General features: G+C 42.1%; 3 protein-coding genes across 8 annotated transcripts in view; 2 read left to right on the top strand and 1 right to left on the bottom strand.

Moving 5' to 3' along the window:
* The first annotated feature begins 702 nt into the window (after positions 1 to 702).
* Positions 703 to 7,526, top strand: trpc6b (transient receptor potential cation channel, subfamily C, member 6b). 3 transcript variants are annotated; one of them, XM_070970184.1, is made up of 13 exons: positions 703 to 862; positions 1,345 to 1,414; positions 2,163 to 2,931; positions 3,088 to 3,273; positions 3,393 to 3,557; positions 3,924 to 4,140; positions 4,625 to 4,852; positions 5,033 to 5,297; positions 5,473 to 5,668; positions 5,896 to 6,102; positions 6,318 to 6,374; positions 6,624 to 6,699; positions 6,792 to 7,526. In XM_070970184.1, exons 3-13 carry the CDS (start codon positions 2,185 to 2,187, stop codon positions 6,944 to 6,946), a joined length of 2,499 nt encoding a protein of 832 aa, XP_070826285.1. In that variant the 5' UTR covers positions 703 to 862; positions 1,345 to 1,414; positions 2,163 to 2,184; the 3' UTR covers positions 6,947 to 7,526. The 3 variants fall into 3 exon arrangements, with proteins under 3 accessions (XP_070826285.1, XP_070826284.1, XP_070826283.1); XM_070970183.1 differs by having other exon boundaries at positions 703 to 858; XM_070970182.1 differs by having other exon boundaries at positions 703 to 858; positions 1,345 to 1,410.
* A 1,603-nt stretch (positions 7,527 to 9,129) lies between these two features.
* On the top strand, positions 9,130 to 14,175 carry pgr (progesterone receptor). 3 transcript variants are annotated; one of them, XM_070970186.1, is made up of 9 exons: positions 9,130 to 9,645; positions 9,778 to 9,980; positions 10,768 to 10,877; positions 11,819 to 11,935; positions 12,227 to 12,532; positions 12,836 to 12,980; positions 13,125 to 13,255; positions 13,591 to 13,748; positions 13,860 to 14,175. In XM_070970186.1, exons 1-9 carry the CDS (start codon positions 9,130 to 9,132, stop codon positions 14,013 to 14,015), a joined length of 1,842 nt encoding a protein of 613 aa, XP_070826287.1. In that variant the 3' UTR covers positions 14,016 to 14,175. The 3 variants fall into 3 exon arrangements, with proteins under 3 accessions (XP_070826287.1, XP_070826288.1, XP_070826286.1); XM_070970187.1 differs by having other exon boundaries at positions 9,130 to 9,206; positions 9,546 to 9,980; XM_070970185.1 differs by having other exon boundaries at positions 9,130 to 9,980.
* A 559-nt stretch (positions 14,176 to 14,734) lies between these two features.
* The window catches only part of LOC139336848 (rho GTPase-activating protein 42), a 55,696-nt gene continuing 47,554 nt past the window's right edge, over positions 14,735 to 22,876 (bottom strand). For both annotated transcript variants that reach the window (XM_070971121.1, XM_070971120.1), the window contains 12 exons: positions 22,627 to 22,689; positions 22,424 to 22,498; positions 21,717 to 21,801; positions 21,466 to 21,524; positions 20,761 to 20,866; positions 20,348 to 20,507; positions 19,897 to 20,047; positions 19,215 to 19,604; positions 18,717 to 18,873; positions 17,667 to 17,729; positions 17,483 to 17,562; positions 14,735 to 16,611 (listed from right to left, as the gene is read on the bottom strand). In XM_070971121.1, coding sequence (XP_070827222.1) covers positions 16,523 to 16,611; positions 17,483 to 17,562; positions 17,667 to 17,729; positions 18,717 to 18,873; positions 19,215 to 19,604; positions 19,897 to 20,047; positions 20,348 to 20,507; positions 20,761 to 20,866; positions 21,466 to 21,524; positions 21,717 to 21,801; positions 22,424 to 22,498; positions 22,627 to 22,689 — 1,478 coding nt within the window. In that variant the 3' untranslated portion in view covers positions 14,735 to 16,522. The remainder of the gene's footprint in view (positions 16,612 to 17,482; positions 17,563 to 17,666; positions 17,730 to 18,716; positions 18,874 to 19,214; positions 19,605 to 19,896; positions 20,048 to 20,347; positions 20,508 to 20,760; positions 20,867 to 21,465; positions 21,525 to 21,716; positions 21,802 to 22,423; positions 22,499 to 22,626; positions 22,690 to 22,876) is intronic.

Below are 22,876 nucleotides of genomic sequence, written 5' to 3' on the forward strand. Positions count from 1 at the left end.
AGTGCACTATAAACATAAAGATATATGATATATAAAATGAATAATCAAGTAAAATTATATTCTATCAAATCTGAAAGATTTACATTTAGATATTTCCTGCTATGATCTTTGGGTACATGTGACTTACAGTGCATTTTAAACGGTTTACAAACTCATAATTATTTTTGCATAGCTTAAATTTGTTCGGGGATGATCCCTCTCATAAAATATAGAGGTGTGACGTTATCACCTGTTACATTTGATGGCATCGCGAGTTAAGAGGATTTCTGAAAATCTGCTTTTTACAGATTGTTTATGCTCGCATGTGAACATGGGCTACTGCATCAAATCTATTTTCAGTGTCAAACACCTTATAGTGTATTAGAGGTGCTGTTGCCTGCAGCCTGCGCGCTGACAATCACAAATAGTTTTTGAGAAAATAATCCCTGAGCCTCCTGCCTCAGTTTATGGTACAACCAGTCCTTCAGTCCTTAAATCCTCTATTGGTTTTAAGTGCTTTAACATCTTGCTTTTTTGGGTTTATAGGTCACAATTATGGAAAATGAAGAAAATTAAAATGAGCTATAAAGAGTTAAATAATCTCCAAAATAGGACCCAAAAGTATTCAACAAATGCTAATGTCCTATGTTATGAAACACACCTTAAAAGCTGCTCGAAAACCGCCCACTGGGCGTGGAAAGGCAGCACCGTCAGCATCAAGACCCAAGGTGGGATGCAGGATGAGAGGCAGTCTGACAGGTGGGCAGCAGGCTGGAGGGGGACTGGCGTACAGGAGTTGCAGCCTTGGGACATAGTTTTGGATCGCAACGACTTAACGAAGTGAAAGTGAAGTCATTTGGGACATCAGTCTTCTGAGAGGTGAGTGGACCATTTTGTTAGACTTTTTAACATTGCTGTTAAACATAGAAGATGGTGTTAACGATGATTAAATTACGCCCTTTATTTCCAAAACACAATTTAAAAATGTCGTGTTTGGCTTGTAAAGAAAAAGCTTCAGGCCCATGATGTAGGGCCTCGGTAGGCCAACCTAAAAGCATCCACAGTATGAGACTGGTAGCCTACTCAGTGATCTCATCCTGCAGTATCTGATTTTTCAAATCTCCTGTTGTGCCTCTCCTTGTCATGTGTGCACCGATGTCTTCTCTACATTTTGAGGCATTAATGTAACACAGAACATTTTTTCCCCCACTAGAAATGTTAATATCACATGCACATGCACAGAGCACCTAATGACATCAATTGAAGAATCTTATCCATCTTACAGTGCATCAATGAAGTTGTATAGTTACTGCCAGTTTTGTAATATATCATGCCACAGCATTTTTTCCCCCATCTCCCATACAGATAGTTTCCTGTCATGATACGGAAGAGCAGCAGAACAAAAACAACAAGGCATTCTCAGAAATCCAGGCAGGTAAATCCACATGGAGCAGCTGCCTACGCCTTAAGAAAAACACAGCATATTTTTCATATTCAGGATCATTGTTGGGATTTTCACACCTTCCCTGTCTGAGCAGCATGACACATTTTCATTTTTTCTCAGCTGATACTTTATAAACTAGATGCCAAAGACGAATAATTTGATTCTGTATACACTGTATGCATTCATCAGGTTGTTCGGTCATGTAAAATCTTATTTACTATGATTGAGTGAAGGGACATTGTCATCATCTATCTGTATTATCTGTACTGTAGCAATTAGCCCCTGAGATAACCACATTATTCTAATGTAATTACTGAGCAGAAAGTAGATTTACTTGTTTGACAATGACACAAAACATAACTAGTATTAAAAAATAGTAACTGTCATATGGTAGTCTAATTAATAGAGTTCACATTATGCTTGAATCAGTGAATAAAACCACATTTGTCCAACTATCAGGCAGAGGCTGAGTGATGGCCAGTGCCAGGCCATGAAAAGGAGGAGAGCAGATGATGAGTCTGTGGGTGGTGTCACACATGTAGTGAGAGTTATAACTCAGCTGAGACCAGCTGTCCAGTGCGCTCTGTTGTCCATTCACTTCTTAGGTCATTGCTGTCTCATTCCCGAGGCCTTTTCTGGAAATATGGATGGAGGTGATGTTCTTTTACCTAAACAAGCAGACTACATCTTGCACAAATGAGGTGATTGTATTATATCATCTGTGTTTACCTGTGTTTAGGTGGAGCAATGAAGGGAGAGGCATGATGGTGCGGCAGGCCATGGCCAGACCCCGGAGACAAGCTTTACGGGGAGCTTATTACCTGTCTCCTGCTCAGTCCTCCTCCTGCCTTTCCATGACAGAGGAACTTTTCTTAGATGCTGCAGAATATGGCAACATTCCTGAAGTGAGGCGGATGCTCGAGGAGCTGCCAGACCTCAACGTCAACTGTGTGAACTACATGGGCCAGAATGCACTGCAGCTGGCAGTTGCCAATGAGCATTTAGAGGTGACTAAGCTCCTACTTAGGAAGAAAGACCTCGCAAGAATAGGAGATGCTTTGCTGTTAGCGATCAGTAAAGGCTACATCCGTATAGTGGAGGCCATACTGAGCCACGGGGCGTTTGCAGACGGTCAGAGGCTGATTAACAGTCCCAGCCAGGCGGAGACACACGATGACTTCTTTGCCTATGACGAGGATGGCACACGTTTCTCTCACGACATCACTCCCATCATCCTGGCTTCCCAGTGCCATGAGTATGAAATCGTGCATATACTCCTTATGAAAGGGGCCCGTATAGAGAGGCCCCATGACTACTTCTGCCAGTGCAGGATCTGCAGCGAGCAGCAGAAGCATGACTCTTTCAGTCACTCACAGTCCCGCATCAATGCTTATAAAGGTCTGGCCAGTCCAGCGTATCTGTCCTTGTCCAATGAAGACCCTGTGATGGCAGCTCTGGAGCTGGGCAATGAGCTTGCAGTTCTGGCCAACATTGAAAAAGAGTTCAAGGTACAGTATTTAAGTAAAATGTACCTGATTTTTTCCCCCAAAGATCTTGATTAAAAGATTGCAGGCTGCAGTTATTACATGATTTTGGGGCTTAACAGTTTCTGTCATTTAAGTATAAGAATAAGGTGCTATAGATGTGGCCTTTGTCTGTTACAGAATGATTACAAGAAGCTGTCCATGCAGTGTAAAGACTTTGTGGTGGGACTTCTGGATTTGTGTCGAAACACAGAGGAAGTGAAGGCCATCTTAAACGGCGACACTGAGTCAAGTCAAAGCTCTGAAACCTTCAGCAGACAAAACCTCATCAGGTTAAAACTTGCGATAAAATATGAGGTTAAAAAGGTAAGCATGTGAGAAAAGCACTTTCATTGTCGTCCTTGCTCTCCTGTTTCCCCAAATAATCCTCCTCCCTTACTCTCTCTCTTTCTTTGTCACACACACTTAATAAACTTATGGAGCAGTTTGTTGCACATCCAAACTGCCAACAGCAGCTCCTCTCCATCTGGTACGAGAACTTGTCCGGACTACGTCAGCAAACCACAGCAGTTAAAATCCTTCTTGTCCTCGGTGTAGCTGCTGGGTTGCCTGTCCTGGCCTTTATGCACTGGATAGCACCATCAAGTAAGGTTAGTCACAAAGAAGTCATACATCGTTTGAACGTAATAATTACCTTAATATTCAGCATTCGTTGTCTTGATATTTCTTCCAGGAGACATTTTAAAAGCGCTAAAAAGAGTGTGAACATTTTACCTACATTTAACATGACTCCTATGCTGCTCCATGTCTGCTGGGTGTTTACATAGACCAATGTTGTTAATAAATTAGCCACAAAAACCTTACAAGGCAATACTATGTCAGGGCTGTGGGATGTGGAGTTCTGCTCCCAAGTGACCAAACCAGATTAGTTCAGCATAGATGATATTCTGTCAGAGACTTTGCTCATAAAATAATGTTTAACTCTGCTCTCTTTGCCATCCTCTGACTTGTGTCAGTTAGGGAAACTCATGTGTGGACCTTTCCTGAAGTTTGTGGCCCATGCAGCTTCCTTTATGATATTTCTTTGCCTGCTGGTCCTGAACGCGGCAGACCGGTTTGGGGGGACGTCGCTGCTGCCTAACATGACCATCCACGATCACCCGTCACAGCTGTTTCGGATGAAGACCACCCCCTTCACCTGGATGGAGATTCTCATCATATCCTGGGTCATAGGTCATGAGTCTGAACACACAACATCCCAGCATCTCTCCCACATTCACGTGTACAGTCACAACTAGCTGTCAGCTCTTTTCCTTATGCTAATTTAGTCCTCTCACATCTCAATCTTGTCAGCTTCTCATAGTTTAAGTCAAGCTCCCACACTTTCATAGTTGCATCACTCATGCCGGCGCGTTCAGGGTCACGGATATTACAAGTCATTGAGGAGTTATAAATCCCCAAAACATCCATCATGCAAGGAAATTGACTGCATAGGTTATTATGCATTCTTACCACATACACCATAATAAATCAGACTGGTAATGACTTTGCAAAGACAGGCAAGTCAAGGTGACACTTTCACTTGGCTCTACAGGCGAATCCTATCAATTGGAGCCTTTTTATCAGGCGTATACACGTTCAAATCATACCAGACATTGTTTCATTTGAGTCAAACGGTGTGACTATCAACCAAATGTGTCATTTTTTTTTCCTACAGGAAAGATCGGGGAAGAATGTAAAGATATTTGGTCGCAGGACATCCGGGAATACATCTCAGAGCCCTGGAACCTTCTTGACTTTAGCATTTTGACCATTTTTATGACTTCTTTCATTGCCAGATTAATGGCTTTCTGGCATGCTTATTCTGCCCAGTGCTTCATTGACAAGCACTACACTGACCTGTCCAACATGACCTTGCCCTTTGAGATACAGTATTTCCAGCTAGGTGAGTGTGCAGCAAAGAACTGATGATGGTGAAATGAATAGTTTTAAGTATTGTTATTATGTTTTTTTACTACTTGATTAACTGGCTAATTCCTTATCAAAATAATCACACTAAGTTGAGTTACTTATATGAGCTCTATACTCAGGTGGCGATCTTACTGTCACATTTGTTCATTTTCAGCTCGAATCAACTGGATGCCCTCAGACCCGCAGCTTATATCTGAAGGCCTCTATGCAATTGCAGTTGTGCTGAGTTTCTCTCGTATTGCATACATTCTGCCCGCCAATGAGAGCTTCGGGCCTTTGCAGATCTCTCTGGGAAGAACAGTAAAAGACATTTTTAAATTCATGGTGATTTTCATAACGGTTTTTGTGGCTTTCATGGTGGGAATGTTCAATCTGTACTCATACTACCTCGGAGCCAAGCACAACGATGCCTTTACAACGTGAGTGTCGACTGCCGACTGTTGCATTGATGCAGTTTTCCTGAAAAATCTTGGAAAATGGCTAAATGCTTCCTAGTTGTGCCTGCGGATACAATCTCTGCTGAATTAATATGATGTGAAACTAATATATTGGTTGCACTATGCTGGTTTAATTCCCATCTCTCCATTTCCCCAGGCTTGAAGAGAGTTTTAAAACCTTATTTTGGGCCATCTTTGGCTTGTCAGAAGTGAAATCAGTGGTCATTAACATTGACCATAAGTTCATTGAGAATATTGGCTATGTTCTATATGGGGTGTACAACATCATCATGGTGATTGTCTTGCTGAATATGCTCATTGCCATGTTCAACAGCTCCTTCCAAGAAATTGAGGTACGTCTGCATCATACTTCTTTTAGAATAATTTGACAAAAAAATCAATGTTATGATTTACTTCTTTGTTACTTTGTATACTTGGTTTATGCAATAATAACCCACTGTAGATTTAATTAAGAAATGTCGATAATGTCGTTAATTATCTTGATTAACTCTCTGAATATTCACCTGTTGTTCATCAAATGTTCCTTCCCCCTCCCTACCGTTTCCTCTCTTCGGTGCAGGATGATGCTGATGTTGAGTGGAAGTTTGCGAGAGCCAAGCTCTGGCTCTCATACTTTGAGCATGGCGGCACACTGCCTGTGCCCTTCAACCTCGTACCAAGCCCCACGTCTTTGGTTTCCCTCTTGCTGGGGATAAAAGAATTTCTGTGGGATGTACCTCAAAGCAAAAGCGAAGAAAATGCAAATGATGAGATGGAGCTTAACAAGGTGAGGCATAAGCTGCTGGCACACGTGATATTTCAGGCGAGGAAATGACCAAATTCATTTTCTTGAATGGCTAGAGAGGTTTATAATACTTCTGCTAAAGTTTACCTACTGGTGTACAGGGCCCTCTTGTGTCACATTTTTAAGTTGCAGGTATGTCCCTTAAAAGCCTGTTTAGTACTAACAATGCTTGTCTTTTTTCTCATTTCTAATCTTAGCTGAGACAGCAGGAAGATCTGAGCATGGAGACATCTCTGTGTCCAACCCGTCACCAAGTAAAGCAGTTCGTTTTATACAGAGGGACATGTTAACATATGAATGCAGTGTTAGTAACTTATTCTAGCAGGCCTGCTTACATCTAGAGGACACATTAAGGTACCCAACAGGAGACTTGTTTAAACACCAATATAACGTGTCACTGAAACAAGTTGGTAGCTGCTCTCCTTTTTCCGTAACTAACTGAATTTTTTGGAACAATTACACTAGCTCGTCAGTTTAAAAATCAAATCTATTCTTTATTACAGAAGATAATGAATGGCCTCATCAAAAGATACATCTTAAAAGCACAGAGCGACAAAGACAACGATGAAGTGAATGAAGGCGAGTTCAGCAGGTCTTTATACGGCGCATTTATGTCTGGAGGGCCGAACTACAATACGTCATCTGACGCCGTTACACTTACTGTCCCACAGGTGAGCTGAAAGACATCAAACAGGACATCTCCAGTCTCCGCTATGAGCTGCTGGAACGGGGGAACCACGACATGGAAAAGCTGGAAAAGCTCATCAGACAACTGGGAGAAGGCATACACGTTCAGCAGAAAGACAAGCAGAAGAATGAGAATTAATGAGGCAGTCAGTCAGGGTCAAAAGACCCTTAGGCACAGGCGTAACACATATTGGACAAAAACCGATCATATGAAAATGGTTATTATGCTGTATGGATATACTGTAGATGTGGACAGATTTTTTCCCACGTGTAGATGTAGCTGCACTCACTTTGGAAGGACAATTCATCATTGTCTTTGTCCCTGTCCCTGTATGCGTACAGTTAATCACATAATTACACTAATGGACTTTTTTCTGTGCTACACTAATATGCTCTACTGACATATGATGGTGCTGACAGTTGCCAGCTGAGATACGAATTTTCCATCTGGAGTAGAAAAGTAATTCAGATAAAAAGGAAGCATATGTTAGTGGCAGGTTCAAAAGTCAGACATAACAGAAAAGTAAAGGAGGGTTTGTTGGTAATAACGGCCCTCAGAGCTTTCTTTAAATCTCTAGTTATGAGATCATGTTTTTCCCTGTAGCCTTAAAATCAATCAGCAGGACTCTGGTTTAATTTTTTTACAGGACATATTTTTTTTTGATGTTGCGTGTCATGTTGATGTTTAATGAATATAATTAAATGATTGTCTTCACCTCATGGGCTTCAGAGGGTTTATGGGTTTCTGAAATCACTGCAGCAGGTGCTGTCATGCTCTCTGACGCTTGCTGTGAAGCAAGACAAAATGTCTGAGAGCAGTCTGACCTGTCACATAGACAAACAGCTCACCTACAGTCAGAGCTACCGCCAGACTTCAGCCATCAACTCCCTGAACAGAGCCACAAAACAGTGGGACAGATAGAGCAGTTATTGCAACAGCAACACTCGTAAAATATCCACAAAACATTTGTATGACGTTTGCCACATGTGTCCACAGTATTACAGATTTGATTCAGAAAGTACCAGAAGGTGGGATTACTTAGAATTTAAAGCTTTCTGTGGTCACCGTGAACCATGAGCTTCATGTTTACAGATTACAGCCTTGTCTTAAAACTGGGACATTACAGCGTTTGAGGAGCACATTGTGTAGATGTGAATACAAAACTGTTATCCAAGAATTATGTAGGCCACAGCATGAGAATACCCTCTGATATCAAACAGATGACGCAGAACAGAGGGCCAAGGCCTGTGTGTGCATCATAACTACATGTATCAGCAACATCCACATTGGACTGATTAAGCTGAACAGCAAACCCTGTCTGTTATCGAATTAGGATAACAAAGTACAAAGGAAGTGAGGGTGCTGCCATGACACCATGGCCTTAAGTAAAATAGAGGACAAACATACAGAAGACTCAAAAAATATTCTTCTTTACCTCTTTAAAGCTGTTCATGTGCATCTGGCCAATACACAGCAAAATTCAATTGACAACTTTAGTTTTAAGCAGGCTTGATGCAATTGTCTAACTGAACATGATGCGTCAAAGTCATAAGTAAAACAAATGGGACAGAAGTGATGTTGTCCTCTGATTGTCCCACCTGTGTTTCCCTCCTGGTTATAAACAAACACCACGCCACCCTATTCTTATGGATGCGTTTTGGGATCATTATGAACTTAGTGAAAACACTGCAGCATTACTGTCTCATCTTCCAAAGGCACCCAGTTTCCGATATTTTCGTATTTGGCCAAAAATGTCGCCATGTCGTACGTCATTCGTGAACACCAGGGTGGAGACTTGTGACCCTTGAAATTGAACTGAGCCCTCGTTGATTCTCCTCATTGGCTGTCCATTTGACTGAAGGTCTGCTCAAAGGATGGTGTGATCCCATACATTTCTCCAACGTGGCTCAGCGTTGATTCTTCCCCTGCATCGTTTGGAGGACTGGCTGTTTAGTCTGAATGAGGAAAACTGTTGGAAATCTAAAAACTAAAAAGAACATCCATTCTATTTGGAAACATGACACCCTCAGCCAGAACAAGGAAATATATTGATCATTTGCTTCAATATGCCAGCTTTAATTCCTAGATGAGCTCATAATTGCGCACATTTCGTCCCTAATCATTAACACACACAGGCTACATGTTGGTTTTCTTTTCTCAGCAGCTGTTAAATTGCACGGAATAGACTCTTTTGTGAAAGAAAGGCGAAGTCACAGCCTGCCTCAGCGAGGGGGAGGATTACAGGAAAGTCTCAATTTATCACACGCCGTCCACTCCTCGGGCGCACTCCAGTCTCTGCTGTGCGCGTCGCTCCTCTGGACATGGAAAATAAAGTAAACGGAGGGATGAGCACCATCGCTGATTCCACCGATCCAAGAGTGGACTTGATTGAAGCTGGGTACAGTAATACTAAATTTTCTAACGAGTCACAGTCTCCAACGTGCATGCCCTCCTCCGTGCGTAATTTTGGAAACGCCAGCACACTGATCCACGGTCTGAATTCAAGTAACATACTCGATGGTTCACTTGTTGCAAAACATTTTTATGACCGTGGCAGTGAATATCTGAAGTGTGACTCTGTGCCGTGGGAAGATTTTGTTACCGTTCAGGGGACGACTGTGTCCTCACCCGAAAGTTTGCCGGGCGCAAATTTAAGCCTCCCTTTGACAACCGGAGCGTGTAAATTCATCAAAGATGAAAAGGAACCTTCTGTGATCATGGACGCGGCTTGTCCCAACTTTGATCCCCAATCGGAGATACCTGCTCTTGACACCTGTTGTGATACCGACAGAAAGCAGCTGCTGGGGCTCAGCGACGGGGAATCGACCAGCTTCACGGCGGCTCCTCGACCGGGGCTGGAGGGATCTGCAAACTTTCTGATCGACCTGAACCAGGCAGAGCAGCAACTGGGCCAGGTGAGGACTGACTCGAGGTGTGGTTTGTCCGGGAAGGCTGTCATCAACTTTGAGGCGAACAGGAGCACAACCCCGCAGCTGACCATGTATAAGAACGAGGCTACACGTTGGCAGATGCCGACGTCTCCAGCTGAGCCTCAGTACTGGTGCCAGTCCGCAGGGGTGACCGAGGATCCGTTCACACACAGCGGCTATGATGGGATCCAGAACCAGGCCCTGGCTCAGAGGAACCCATCACCTTTCTCCGCATTCCCCGGGTAAATAGTAAATTGCCACGTCGACCTTGAAGTCACTGTCGAGATGGAAAAATAAAGTTTATATCTATTTGTATCAATTTTAATCAAGACTGAGTCACCCATGAACTTTGAATGTGTTCTGCTTTTGTGACTGGTGAAGTTTAAAGATGGAAAAGTGTTTTTCTAGAACATAAACTAATTAAATACATTTATTACAAGTGTTGGGACAAATTATTTACCACTGTACAGTTACCCATATGAGCCACTCATGAGCCACTGTTTGTGAGTCTGAGAAAGTGGAAAATACAAACTAAAAGAGACTTCAGACTGTCATCTGTCCCTCATGGACACGTTATGAAACAAGATTATTTGTACTGAAAACAAGAGTGGATAAGATCATCTGATCCCATTTGGTCTGGTTTTGGTTTGGTCACTTTGAGGAAACAGAGAACCTAAAAAAACATCCGGAAAATCATAAACCATCAATTTCTTTTCACCCATATATTGTAACACAAACTCAGGCTGCTTGAGGGTCCTTCAGTCTTAATTTATCTAGCAAACATACAAAGAGGAGTCTTAAGTAAACTTTAAGCTAATAAGCATTAGACTATTTAATTAAAGCACTATTTAACTCTTGCCTCAAATACGGATCAAACTTCAGGTTGCTTATTCCTTGTACTGTACATTTCAGCATCATGTGAAATGTTTAAAGGGGGGATTAAGTTTCAAAATGGTGCTCTGCTTTAAGACAGAATGGATCTGTCTTTCTTGAATTAAGCTCAATCAGTGCATGTCTTTCTTCATCCAGCATGCCACCGCAGAGAATGTGTGTGATCTGTGGGGATGAGGCATCTGGTTGCCACTATGGAGTCTTAACCTGTGGGAGCTGTAAAGTCTTTTTTAAAAGAGCAGTAGAAGGTAAGGAAAGAAAAGCTTTGGCCAACTGCTGGAAATGTTTCGTTGCTTTTGTTTTTGTCCTTGATTTCAGCCAATTATTGTCTAAGGCTCATAAATACAGCATTGGGGCTGTTATGAAAGGGAAAACCGAAGTCATCAGCAACAGCAGACAGTTTAACTGCTTTTTTCAAGATTCCTTTTAACATCTGGCCAGTGACACCTGATCAAACATGCATGACTGTTTTATTAGCCCTCCCTCTTTAGTTTTCATCTCTCGAGTCCAGTCAACACTGGGACTGTGTCTTTTCTGTTGCCTGTCTTTTGTTGGTCATTTTATTTCCACTGTTTGTTACTATTTTCCACGATACATGCCGTGTAATGAATAATGCTTGATTTTTAAGGTGCCTGAAAATGATTGTTTGCTTCCTGTGCTAACTTATTCAGTGTTCTCTGTTAAGGAGTGGGCATTGTTGCCTGACAAACAAAGTAAAAGATGAAAAGGAAATAAAAAAACACTAAAGGAGGGGTTACAGGCTGAATATTAGTCTCTTATCTCAGCTATTGCAGGTCTGCAGTGAGTTGAAGGGAAGTTACCATGTCAAATTTGACTGACCTTCTATGGCAATTGTTAAAGGTCATTAGCAACAGTATCACATTGACCAGCGTTCACCGTGTTCTTCGACTTGAACTTGTTTTTCTTGTTATCTTATATGTGATTCGTAAGAGCCACCATGTCTCACCATGGCCGTGTCACTCTGTCCTCACAGCCTTGCCTTTATCTAATTTTCTTCTTTAGATTTCTCCTCAGAAAGCTGCCTCAGAGTGCATGGAGTAGGCATGTTAATAGTCTAGAGCCCTTCAACACTTTTCCCCCTCATTATGTGCCTCTCATCCTGCCCATATATTAGAAAATCAAGTCCTCCTAAAATTGTGTGTGTTGTCTGTACCCTTTCACTCGACAGGCCATCACAGTTATCTCTGCGCTGGGCGAAATGACTGCATTGTGGACAAAATCCGGAGGAAAAATTGCCCCGCTTGTCGCCTCCGAAAGTGCTATCAAGCCGGAATGATGCTTGGAGGTATCATTTGGTTGAATTTATTTTTGCATGGGGATAAGGTAGAAATGAAGCTGATTGGTTATGTAGCACCAAGTCACAATTTGAAATCATGATTAGCATCAAAGAGAATGTTAAACAATAATGAATTGAAATTTAACAGGGTCCTTTGCAAGCAGGGGTATTGGACTCCTTTTTCAAATGCAGGTTTGAGCAATTTTGAATTTACTTGGCATAGAAAGGAAAACCGTGACACTCTGTGATGTGTTATGGGCATAAACTGTACTCTAAACAGTCCTCGCATTCGAATCACAGGTAGGAAGCTGAAGCGCTATGGGGCCTTGAAAGCCTTTGGTTTGGCCCCATCCTTGATGTTCCAGTCCCACTTGGCCATGTCCAGCGACAATCAGACCTTGGCCTCCATGTCTTGCATACCAGGCATTCGTGACGTGCAGCTCACCCAGCAGATCATCAATATCCTGGAAAACATCGAACCAGAGGTCGTGTACTCTGGTTATGACAACACTCAGTTCGATGTTCCCCATCTCCTGCTCAACAGTCTCAACAGGCTGTGTGAGAAACAGCTGCTGTGGATCGTCAAGTGGTCCAAGTCTCTTCCAGGTAACGGCTCTCTGCAGCTCAGGGTCACCACAGTCATCATGGGGATCCGCCGACTGGTTGGGCCGAAGGTCTCGGCCTTAAAAACTACTGTGATAGAAGGCTTTGAAATGACGTGAATGTTGCATCTGAGAGAAGTTATTAAAAAAAAAAAATCATTTGATTTTCACAGGTAATGTTAAATTAAAAGAGGATCTCCAACAAAACAATGTGCACGCACGCATGCGCGCGCACACACACACAAAAAGGAGCAGGAAGCTGGCAGATTAAATGTTCTCTAATAAAGCACTTTATTTTCTTTCTAAGGGTTTCGTAATCTTCACATCACTGATCAGATGACCCTCATCCAGTACTCGTGGATGAACCTGATGGTGTTCTCTCTTGGGTGGCGCTCCTTTCAGAATGTCAGCAGTGAATATTTATTCTTCGCTCCTGATCTGGTTCTTAGTCAGTAAGTCACCCTCATCACACGAGTTGAGTCTGCCCTTGATTCACATTCATAGTGAAGAGTGACACACTCGACACTGATGCATTTCTCCACAAAGCAATGACTTTGGTTCAGAGGCATTAACCATTTTATATTTTTCTCTGTCAGGGAGCAAATGCGGAGATCTCCAATTTATGACCTCTGCCTGGCAATACAGTTCATCCCTCAGGAGTTTGCAAATCTTCAAGTTACCCGCGAGGAGTTTCTCTGCATGAAAGCTATAATATTACTCAACACAGGTAAAAGACAGGAGACTTCCTGAATCAGACTCACTTTGTGCCTTATGTTGACCTTCTTTTTGAATTAACTACACTAAGAATACAGTGTGACAAACAGAGATGTGAAGGTTTGATGACCATAAATGGAGGGTTGTGCGGGGTGACTGGACCTTGACAAGATTTATGTAGCAGCTGCTATCAGGTCCTGGTTTTACACTGACTGAAAAACATTGTTTTTTAACAACAGCGTGTTACATCTAAAAAAAACCCATTGTTGACTGGCACTCTGTTACACTTCTTCAGTGTTTGTTTAGGTTTTAAAGTAGATTTATCATTTTTCTACTGTCTGCTCTAAGTGCCTCTTGAGGGTCTCAAAAGTCAGGGTGCATTTGAAGAGATGAGACAAAACTACATCCGGGAGCTGACCAAGGCTATCCACATGAGGGAGAAAGGCTTGGTGGCCAGCTCTCAGCGATTCTACCACCTCACCAAACTGATGGACGCCATGCATGAGGTACGGTCCCTCACAGATCCGAGTACAGCAGCATTAACTCATGTCTTAATTTGGCTGCTGCTGCTTCTGAAATGAGCACCAAGACAAACATGACTGCCTCTTTTCTGACAGATAGTGAAGAAGGTCAACTTGTTCTGTCTGAGCACCTTCATCCAGGCAGACGCCATGAAAGTGGAGTTCCCGGAGATGATGTCAGAGGTCATTGCCTCCCAGCTTCCCAAGGTCCTGGCAGGCATGGTGAGGCCCCTCTTATTCCACACCAAGTGACGATGCCAGCACAGACATCGCAGCTCTGCAGAGACATCCTGTGAATTACTGACCCTTCAGTTACTGGATTTTTCATAGCCTTCGCTTTTGTAGTCAGTCCTGTATACTTTGCCAAATTGCATCTAATGGTCTGCAGCACTTTTATTGTAGGAGGTGAAACAGAATGAATATGTTCCTTAAAATATGTTTTTGTTTTTTTTTGTTTTTTAGTACAGAACTATCTTAATTATCATTCAGAGGCATCAATCAATAAAACTTGTGTATCCACCCTTTGCAATCCTACGACTTGTGTACAGATAGTACTAAAAACCACTACAAATACTGATATTTTTGTACTGAAGTTGCAAAAAAGAAAAATACCAACAAAAAATTCTAATATTCAGTGTTTCTCACCAACATTTATTTCTAAATAAAGGAGAAATGCAGGAGACACTGAAACCTGCTGCTTAAACTAATGAAATTAGACATCAGAGTCTCACAGCTCCTACTTCAGGGAGGAGAAACTAGGAAGATAACAATCTCCAAAATATTTGAAAAAGCAAAACAAAAACAACAAGAAACTTATTGTGAGGTTAAGTGAATAAGAAATAACTCAGTTAGTGGACATCTCAGCCAAGGCTGCACTAAATGTGTTAGTTTCATAACAGAATGTATTCAAAGTTTCACAAACCGCAGTCTGAATCTGCATCAAAATGCTCACAATGACACATTTAATGGGATGCATGTGACAGCTTTAATTCAAATGAGTGCAGTCAAGGCAAAGTTTTTCAAAAATGTTCAGAAATGTGAAAATAATTCATCCCTTTCTTCTTGGCACGTGGCCAGATCTAACTGAACTGAAACCAGTTACTGTTACATGTTTTTGAAGTGTACAGTTAAAGAAATATGAGCAAAAAATATAACTTCCCTGGTGGAGGTAATAAACCTGTGGAATAAACAGTTAATCACAGATCTGTGGATTGGAAGGAACCTTCATCATACTCGGAAAACTCTACTCTCTAAGTCTAATCCTAGCTGCTTTTCAGTGAAAAACACAACTCTGTCTAAATGTAGGGACACAAAGAGACAACTGTATTTTACCCTCCGACAGTTCATACACTTGCAATACACTGTCACTATTCACCTGCTTTACATGTTGAATTTCTCGCTGCAGTGAGTACAAATTAAACTCACTAACCATGACAAAGAATTGGGGCCGCGGGTCTAATAAATCACGCTGTTTATTAATAGACATGTTTATGACACAGTATATATACTCATGACAGTAGATGATCGCAAGGAAACAAGCTTGCCATATATATAAAAAAGAAAGAATGTCAAATGTTACAGGTTGAGGATTTGGATATCATTTCTGTGATATGCCCCTGCTAAAATACAGACTGTAGGGGAGTATGATCCCAGCATCAATGTTCAAGGCCACCTCACATTCTGAACGATGTAAATGGAAAAGAACATCCTGATCTTGGCAAGTGCAAGATCCCAGATGCCATCCCAAGTACATTTTTGGCCACTAAATAAAGCCTGTGAAATAATTCTTCAGTTTGTAATAACTGAGGAGTGAAAGGGTTTGGATTATTTATCTAACCTTTTAGATAATTATGGACTTTGTTCTTTTGAAATGTTGTGACAGTAACAGAAAATTAAATATAAAATGGCATCTATAATGTGTCTAGTTGCCATTACTAGTACACCAGTGTACCAGTGACTACAGTACCACAACAAACATTAAAGGTGAAGGCTCCACCTCATGAACAAAGCATTCATGACATTATAAAAAAAAACACATTTTTACATAGTGAATATATTTGAAATGATAATTTATGGTACTAAACAGTTACAGGAAGTAATTATTGTTGATTAGCAACTACAGATGAACTCATGAGCATTAATATACAGTACAGTACCGTGGAGCTAACCAGAAAGTGCACTGCAGCAGTGAGCAGGTTCAGTGGATGAACAATGATCACAGGCCATAAACATGAATGTTAAGGTGCAAACCCATTATGCTTTTTCTATTAGATTCTAATAGATTAGATTAATATGCTTACTTCAAATCACAGTTTTTTTCCGTTACAGTGAGTACAAAATGTTTATGAAACTACAGGTTTCCATTAGTAACTTGATGAAAGTGTTATGTTAATATGATGGCAAGTTAAAAGATATATTTCTGAGATTTCATCTTGTGAAATGGGAAGTGATTTTTTTGTGATTCTGTAGGTTAATACTGGGATTAATAACATCAGTGCAGTCAATGGGTAATATATTTACATCTAACAATAATTTCATACTTATTTATTCCGAAACCTCTAAATGTCTGCAGACTCCCCAAAACATTTCATAATTCACAGAAAAGGAGGTACGTTTTTGGATATTGAACTTGTGGCACTGTTAAAGCTTCATATCTGCTAAGACTGCATAAAATGCAATGATAGGAACAATCTGTCAGCCACATTGTGTATTATTTCTTCCATGGATACCATGAAAATGAGGCCATGTTTATCAGCTTGTTAGAGGAAGACAACATAATTCTCAGGGATCAAACCTGTTCTTCCTTCGTACGTTGCTTGGAGCCAGCCTGGTTCGACAGAGGGGTAAACTACAGGACAAAAGGAGACAGAAAACACACTGAAATCGAAGAGAAGAGAGGAGCCGACTCTTCCACTGATTTGGTGTAACCACGCACTGAGCATCTATTTGGATAGATTATTTCCCAGACTTAGGGAATAGCAGTGAAAAAAAGAAAGGAAAGAAGATATTAGACAGAAAAATAAACACGAGGACGACTCTGGGTCAGGCTGCTCTGTAAAGTCAGTCTCTATGGAGCACTTTCGCAGGCTTAAAAGTAGGATCGCCTTGTTTTATCCACACATATAGTAGAAATCATAAAAACAAGATCAATCATTGCTGAGATACATCAAAATGAAGAGGAATGGCTTTAAAATTACTAGCTACAACAATCTAGCAAAAATATGCCGAATAAGGCTGTAGGGAGAAAGAGTCTGTTGATGTAGAGAGCAATAAAAGTACTCTGCCTGCTGGTAAGTGGAAGGGAGCGTTTGTTGACGTTTTTGTGTTTGGCTGCTGGCTCTGCTGGCTGTGTTAACAGGGAACAGGCACCGGTGCCTTCCATCACTAGGTTACAGTGACCTGTCTGCACTGGTTGTGGGCCAAGTCATCTCTTCATGGAAAAGGCAATAGGCAATAAAATATCCTGGGGCAGTTTGGTAGTTTAGTAATGCATATGTGGGTGTTACGCTAAGAGCAAATGGTTTTTTGACTCCACATAACACTGGGAATTAGCCAAGTCTTTTCTGTGTGCTCCCAGTACACAACAAATAGTCTGTGTACAGCATCCAGCGTCCAATCATCTTAATACAAGGAGGCATGTGTGCTGTTGTGAGCGCTTCTGCAGCGAAGGAACTGTCAGCTCAGGCATATAATGTTCATCTTATGTTGACTCTGCTCACCGTTTGAGAAGTGCGCCCCCTGGGGGAAGCTGAGCTCGTGGCTGTGCTCTGCCTCACAGGAATACATCGCCTTGGCATCTCTAGAAAGACAACAGAAGCAGGCAAAGTCATGGCAGATTGGAGGAGATGAGAATGGGATTAATTAGGTGAAACTGTTGTGGAAAGTGTCATGTTTTCACGGCACCTTCCGACTGGAACAGACTGGGGGGAAGAGGCATTTTCAAAGAGCAGCGCTCTGGCAGCGACACTGAAACAAAATGAAAAACAAAAGAGTTCACTCAGCCTGATTGTATCAAGGTTAAAATGATAAACTGAAAAACAAAGTGTTTGGCAAACCATGTCACCCAAAGACAAAAATATCTCCTGATGATCAGAGTAAGTTAAATTCAAGTGCAGTCTATGCTCATATATCGTTGTCCATAAAATAAGCAGTGCTGCCTCACAGAGAAATTCTAGCCTGAACCAAAAACAAAAGACGTCTCTCTCAGCCCAGCCAGCATTCCTCATTGTTTAGAATGATGTGAAAGGCGTAACGACACAGTACGGGAGGTTTCCTTCCTCCGGGCCGACTCGGCTTCAGCACGGTGCAGCATTGAATCAAACTCTGTAACAAGGCTGCACTTGACCTTGCATGCGACGTCCTCAGAGTCAAGGGGACAACAAAGACTAGGGCAAGCTGGGTGGGTGCTATACAAGGAAACTACTCGAAAAACCGTGTGACTGGCTTCTCAGACACGACAAGTCAAACAATCTATTTGTCCCGAGAGAAGGAGCGCAGACTGCTGCTGGGTCACGTCGACCACAGAGCAGGCAGAGCGTAATTAAAGCCAGCACTCCCACCAGAGAGGAAAAGACATAAATCTCCTCGCACATACTCATCCGATCTTACGGACCTCTCAATGCTCTGGCGAAGGAGGAGGCTGATGACTCAGAGTGCATATCCAAAAAACGATCAGAGGTATCAGAGGACCAATGGAGTTTTCGAATAATCGATGATTCATTTTGTCTATAAAATGCATTTTCCCAGGGCCAAGGTCATGATCCGCTGAGTGTTTGGCATTTTCGATGATAGATAACTATTAATCAATGATCAATGATCTGCACTGGGTTGTAATAATCAAAGAAATGTCCACAAGATAAGATTTTCTGCTGGTGTTACTCTGCATTTGATATCATCATTTGTCTCAGTGGTCGGCTATGATGAGAAAATGATTAGCTTTTAAAAACCCATTACACTGAGCCAGGTCTTTGGTAACCGTTGCTGACTGAGGTGTCCATCCTGCGGCGGATCACTTGTTTTGGAGGAAGGTCTGGGTGTTCAGTAGGCTTTAAACTCTCCTTGGGCTCCAGTGTTGACAGACTTTGGACAGATCCAGAGCAGCTCCTGCGGCCTTGAGGGAGACATACAAATAATAACTCCTGCCTCTGTGTAAACGTTACAAAGACACTTCATTTGGATACTAAAATAGCTCATACCACCACACCAACTATTTCATGAAATGAGGCATGTAAATAATTCATTTATGCTTAAGTCAAGGGGGTGCTGTCAGTCTTTGAAAGTATTAAGTCCAGGAGGAACACCTTATGAAAATAAAACTACCTAATTTATGAATTCTGTCCTGAAAAGACACTTTCATGAGGTTTCTTTCCACTTCATTACTCCAAGGGGAAACAATATCAGCGATCTAATGACAAGAAAGCTTACACTTGCATTACTTGATGAGTATCCTACCTTCAGAAATAAGCAGTGATTTCAGAGAGGGAGCAGCTGAGCGGTTCAGCAGTGCTGGTCTGAGGTCAGTGCGGCAGTGGGGGGCTTTTTTGGGGGCAGGAGACAGCCTGGGTGCAATGCTGACTGAGGAAAGGCTGAGGGCGTCCTCTGACTCTCCATCTGTACGCCCTGCATCCTCCCTGGAGCTGGACTCTGGGCTGCTGATGCATACAGTGCTTCTGGGGCCATTGGAGTGCTGTGATGGCGTTCGGCGGAGGTCCAGGACCGACTTGTCCTTGACCGGAGCAGAGGAAGCTGTTTTGGAGGAGCTGTTCTGCTCAGAGGAGTGGGAAGACAAAGACTCCATGCTCCCCATGGGGGTGCTGCTTGGACTGCTGCTGAAAGTGTCACCTATGCAGGGACCAGAGAAGAGGCATACAAGGCCCTCATTAAAACCTGCTGAATGAGGAAGTGATTGTGGTTACTTTATGGCTGCGCGCTAATGCCTTTCTCTGAAGAGATAATATTCATTTGGATGGGTTACATTAGCTTTACATTTGAAAAACAACCTAATATGAGTTGAAAGGCTCAGAAACGCAGTGAGACTGTGTGCAAATGTCTGATAGATATTAAAGACCACTGACAGGTTCTGTGAAATTGTGGTGTGATAACCTGTGGCGGTTCTCGCTGCTTTGGTACTCACTTTCTGCATCTGCCAGGCACAGTGTTGGGGTGTAGAGGCTGCGGGGCTTCCTGGGCCCCGTGGACAGACAGATGGCCCTACTCCTGCGAGAGCCAGGCCGGCTCTGGGGTTGAGGCAGAGGCACATTGGGATCCGGAGGCTGGTGAAAGATCTGGAGGTCGACAAAGGAGCATTGATTACTCAACACAAATACACACACACTGGTATTTAAATTGGGTTTACAAAAACCATCAGAGGTGTCTGCATGCAGGGTGTGAGTACATACTGAGTGTGACTCAGTATCTTTCTTGCCAAACATTACAAAATTGCACACCATTTTGCCCATAAATTTGTATGTGGAAACATGGAAAAGCTTGCAGCTTTGCAACAAAATACCTTTAAAAGTAAGAATTAATTGGTATAATGGTGCAGGTAGAATTACAAGCATATTGTGTGTCAAAAGATGAGTCACCTTGATGAAGTTCTCGATAAGTATTTCCACCACAATGTTTTGGAACTTGATGTTCATCATGGCAGCCACAGTTTCCTCTTGTGACCGCATCAGTGTGGGCCCAAAGATGACGCCCAGGTTGGATACCGTCATCAGGTTGAACTGGCTTTGTGTGGAAACTCTGCAGGTCGAGGACACAGGCGTGACACGAGTATAAGATGCTGATACACCCATAATTCAACCTCTGCAAACCATGTATTCTGTGCAGTTTTGCTCTACCAGATACTGACAGTTTAGAGACACCCACAGATCCATTAAGTTATCCCCAAACTGTGACGACAATTTAATCACTCCCAGCAATTTTCATCTCCTTTCATAGAGCTGTTCGTTTTTTTAAGGCTGCAGTGTCACTGACTCATTTCAGGAACACGTACGTGACAAGGTGTTTTATTAGTAACTCCAGCATTTCCTTGTTCCTCTCGGGCAGCTTATGAACCAAAGCATGGACAGCACAAACCCTGTAGTTCTGGTCATCTGACTCTGAGGAAAGGCAAATGGATATAAAACGATCAAGAGGCTCATATACTTGCACAGAAAATGTGGAGCTGCCAATTATTGACTTTTGAAAGTATATCCAGAGGTGTAGAAATCAGCAAATGAGCACAGATTAAATCAACTTAACATCTCAATTTGACACCACGTGAGAGCTACGTCACGCATATGGCAGGGAGGCATTTTCTGAGATGGAAACTATTTAATTAGTTCGATCTTTGCTCACTTGATTTCCCTCACATCAGTGCCCAGATTCAGTACCCACAAAACTATCTCATTTTATAGGAATACTTTTGAAATGTTAGAGAAATCCAGCCTGATCAAAAATGAGTCAAAAAACACAGAAATTTTAAACTCTATACTACAACTACAACTACTACAACAACTGCAACTATATGCTACAATCTTGGTTTAAAAACAATTTCTACACTAAGCAGATATGCATGCTTCATTAGTGGTGCATGTTTTGAATTTTGCCATGCTCTGCCAACTTAAGCAGCTCTCTTTCATGTATGATAATAAAGTAAATGGAGCGGTTGGTAAAACATCTATTATGTCATAGCTGCTAGTAACTTTTCATGACTTACTGACTGCCATGATAAAATCTTTGTGGAGCTTGAAGGTCATCAGAGGCTCCGAGAGACACCTGGTGAATAAAAAGAACAGTTGCCATTTATTTCCTGAGCGACTTTGGTATTTTGAATGCAGCCACCTTCCTTTGTAAGTCACTGGCAACACTGAATGCATGACTAACACCGGCGAGGTTTCAAAAGAGGCATGATGGAGGTAATGATGATTCCTGACAGCTAGAGACACACAGCTGGTGGGGCGAGCTGACCTGAGGTAATTCTTCAGACCACTGGTGATGGTTTTGTTGTCCCACGTCTCCGGATCCAGGTCCATATCCACCGGTGCCTTGGATGCTAATGGACACATTTTATTTTTATAGCACCACAACAGCACACTGTAAACTGAGTGAAGAAAGCCACACCACCTAACATGACGTGACAGGCTGCTAAAGGAGCATTAAAAACACTGACTGAAATAAAAGTAAGCTCACAAGAGGACATGTGTGCTGTCTCACAGAGATGAAGATTAAGGTTTAGAGGGCCTTTAATCAATCATTCAGGCATTTCCTGTTTAAATGTATGCAAACAGGATTACTGTGGGTCATCTAATAAGGTAATATGAGTAACATAAGGCTAGATGGTTGTTACACTGACACACCACAAGGAGGACCTCTTTCCTCACTCTGCAGGGTCACATTGTGTTTGAGCTGTTCATACAGTAGACTTTTAATTCAGGCATTTGGACACTACAGAAATGCATTTGTTAGTTTAGTTAAATGGCATGTGTGAATATAATTAAATAGTGTAAAAACAGCACAGAGGACAGAAAAAGCATTACAGTTCAAGCCTTGGCAAACACTGATAATAATTTCATCTTCAGTCCCTTTAAACACAGTTTTCATTTGTAGATTCTGTTGTGCTGACTTCTGAAGGGTAAAATATGTTTTTTTTTTCTTCTGATTTTAAGGCTACTTACAAAAGACTGTGGTCATCAGCTTCTGCACTTTGGAGTTGACCCCTCCAATTCTGTACAGTCCCATTGTGTTTATGCCTGTGTGGTAATGGAAAAGGAAATTAAAGCACTGGAACGAAGACCAAAGACTTGCTTATGCCAATGCAATGTGCTGGCATGCCCGTTAATGAATGACAAATGAAAGCTGAGAGATTCAAACGCCTCACCTCTCATCTCCACCAGGTCAATGCATTTCCTTACAAAATTAAAGCCCGCCTCATTAAGAAATGCTGGAATACAACACGAGAATAGGGTCGACATGTCAATTACTGTCAGTTAACCACACATCACACAGGAACAATAAGCTGTGCCCTACGTTTGAGCTCCAACTAATAAGATACAACCCCTGTGCTGGAAGGCTCTGCTCCGTCGGCTGAGTGGGTGCAAGTCAAGGAATTGTGTTAATGAACACAGATA

Source organism: Chaetodon trifascialis, chromosome 9 (assembly GCF_039877785.1).
Source record: "Chaetodon trifascialis isolate fChaTrf1 chromosome 9, fChaTrf1.hap1, whole genome shotgun sequence".
Lineage (NCBI taxonomy): Eukaryota > Metazoa > Chordata > Actinopteri > Chaetodontiformes > Chaetodontidae > Chaetodon > Chaetodon trifascialis.

Coding starts and splice junctions, on each gene's coding strand:
- trpc6b (XM_070970182.1), top strand. CDS start 1,358: ATGATACGGAAGAGCAGCAGAACAAAAACAACAAGGCATTCTCAGAAA. Junction 2,932..3,087: donor ACATTGAAAAAGAGTTCAAG/GTACAGTATTTA, acceptor TGTCTGTTACAG/AATGATTACAAGAAGCTGTC. Junction 3,274..3,392: donor TAAAATATGAGGTTAAAAAG/GTAAGCATGTGA, acceptor CTTATGGAGCAG/TTTGTTGCACATCCAAACTG.
- pgr (XM_070970185.1), top strand. CDS start 9,130: ATGGAAAATAAAGTAAACGGAGGGATGAGCACCATCGCTGATTCCACC. Junction 10,878..11,818: donor TTTTAAAAGAGCAGTAGAAG/GTAAGGAAAGAA, acceptor TTCACTCGACAG/GCCATCACAGTTATCTCTGC. Junction 12,981..13,124: donor CCTGATCTGGTTCTTAGTCA/GTAAGTCACCCT, acceptor TTTCTCTGTCAG/GGAGCAAATGCGGAGATCTC.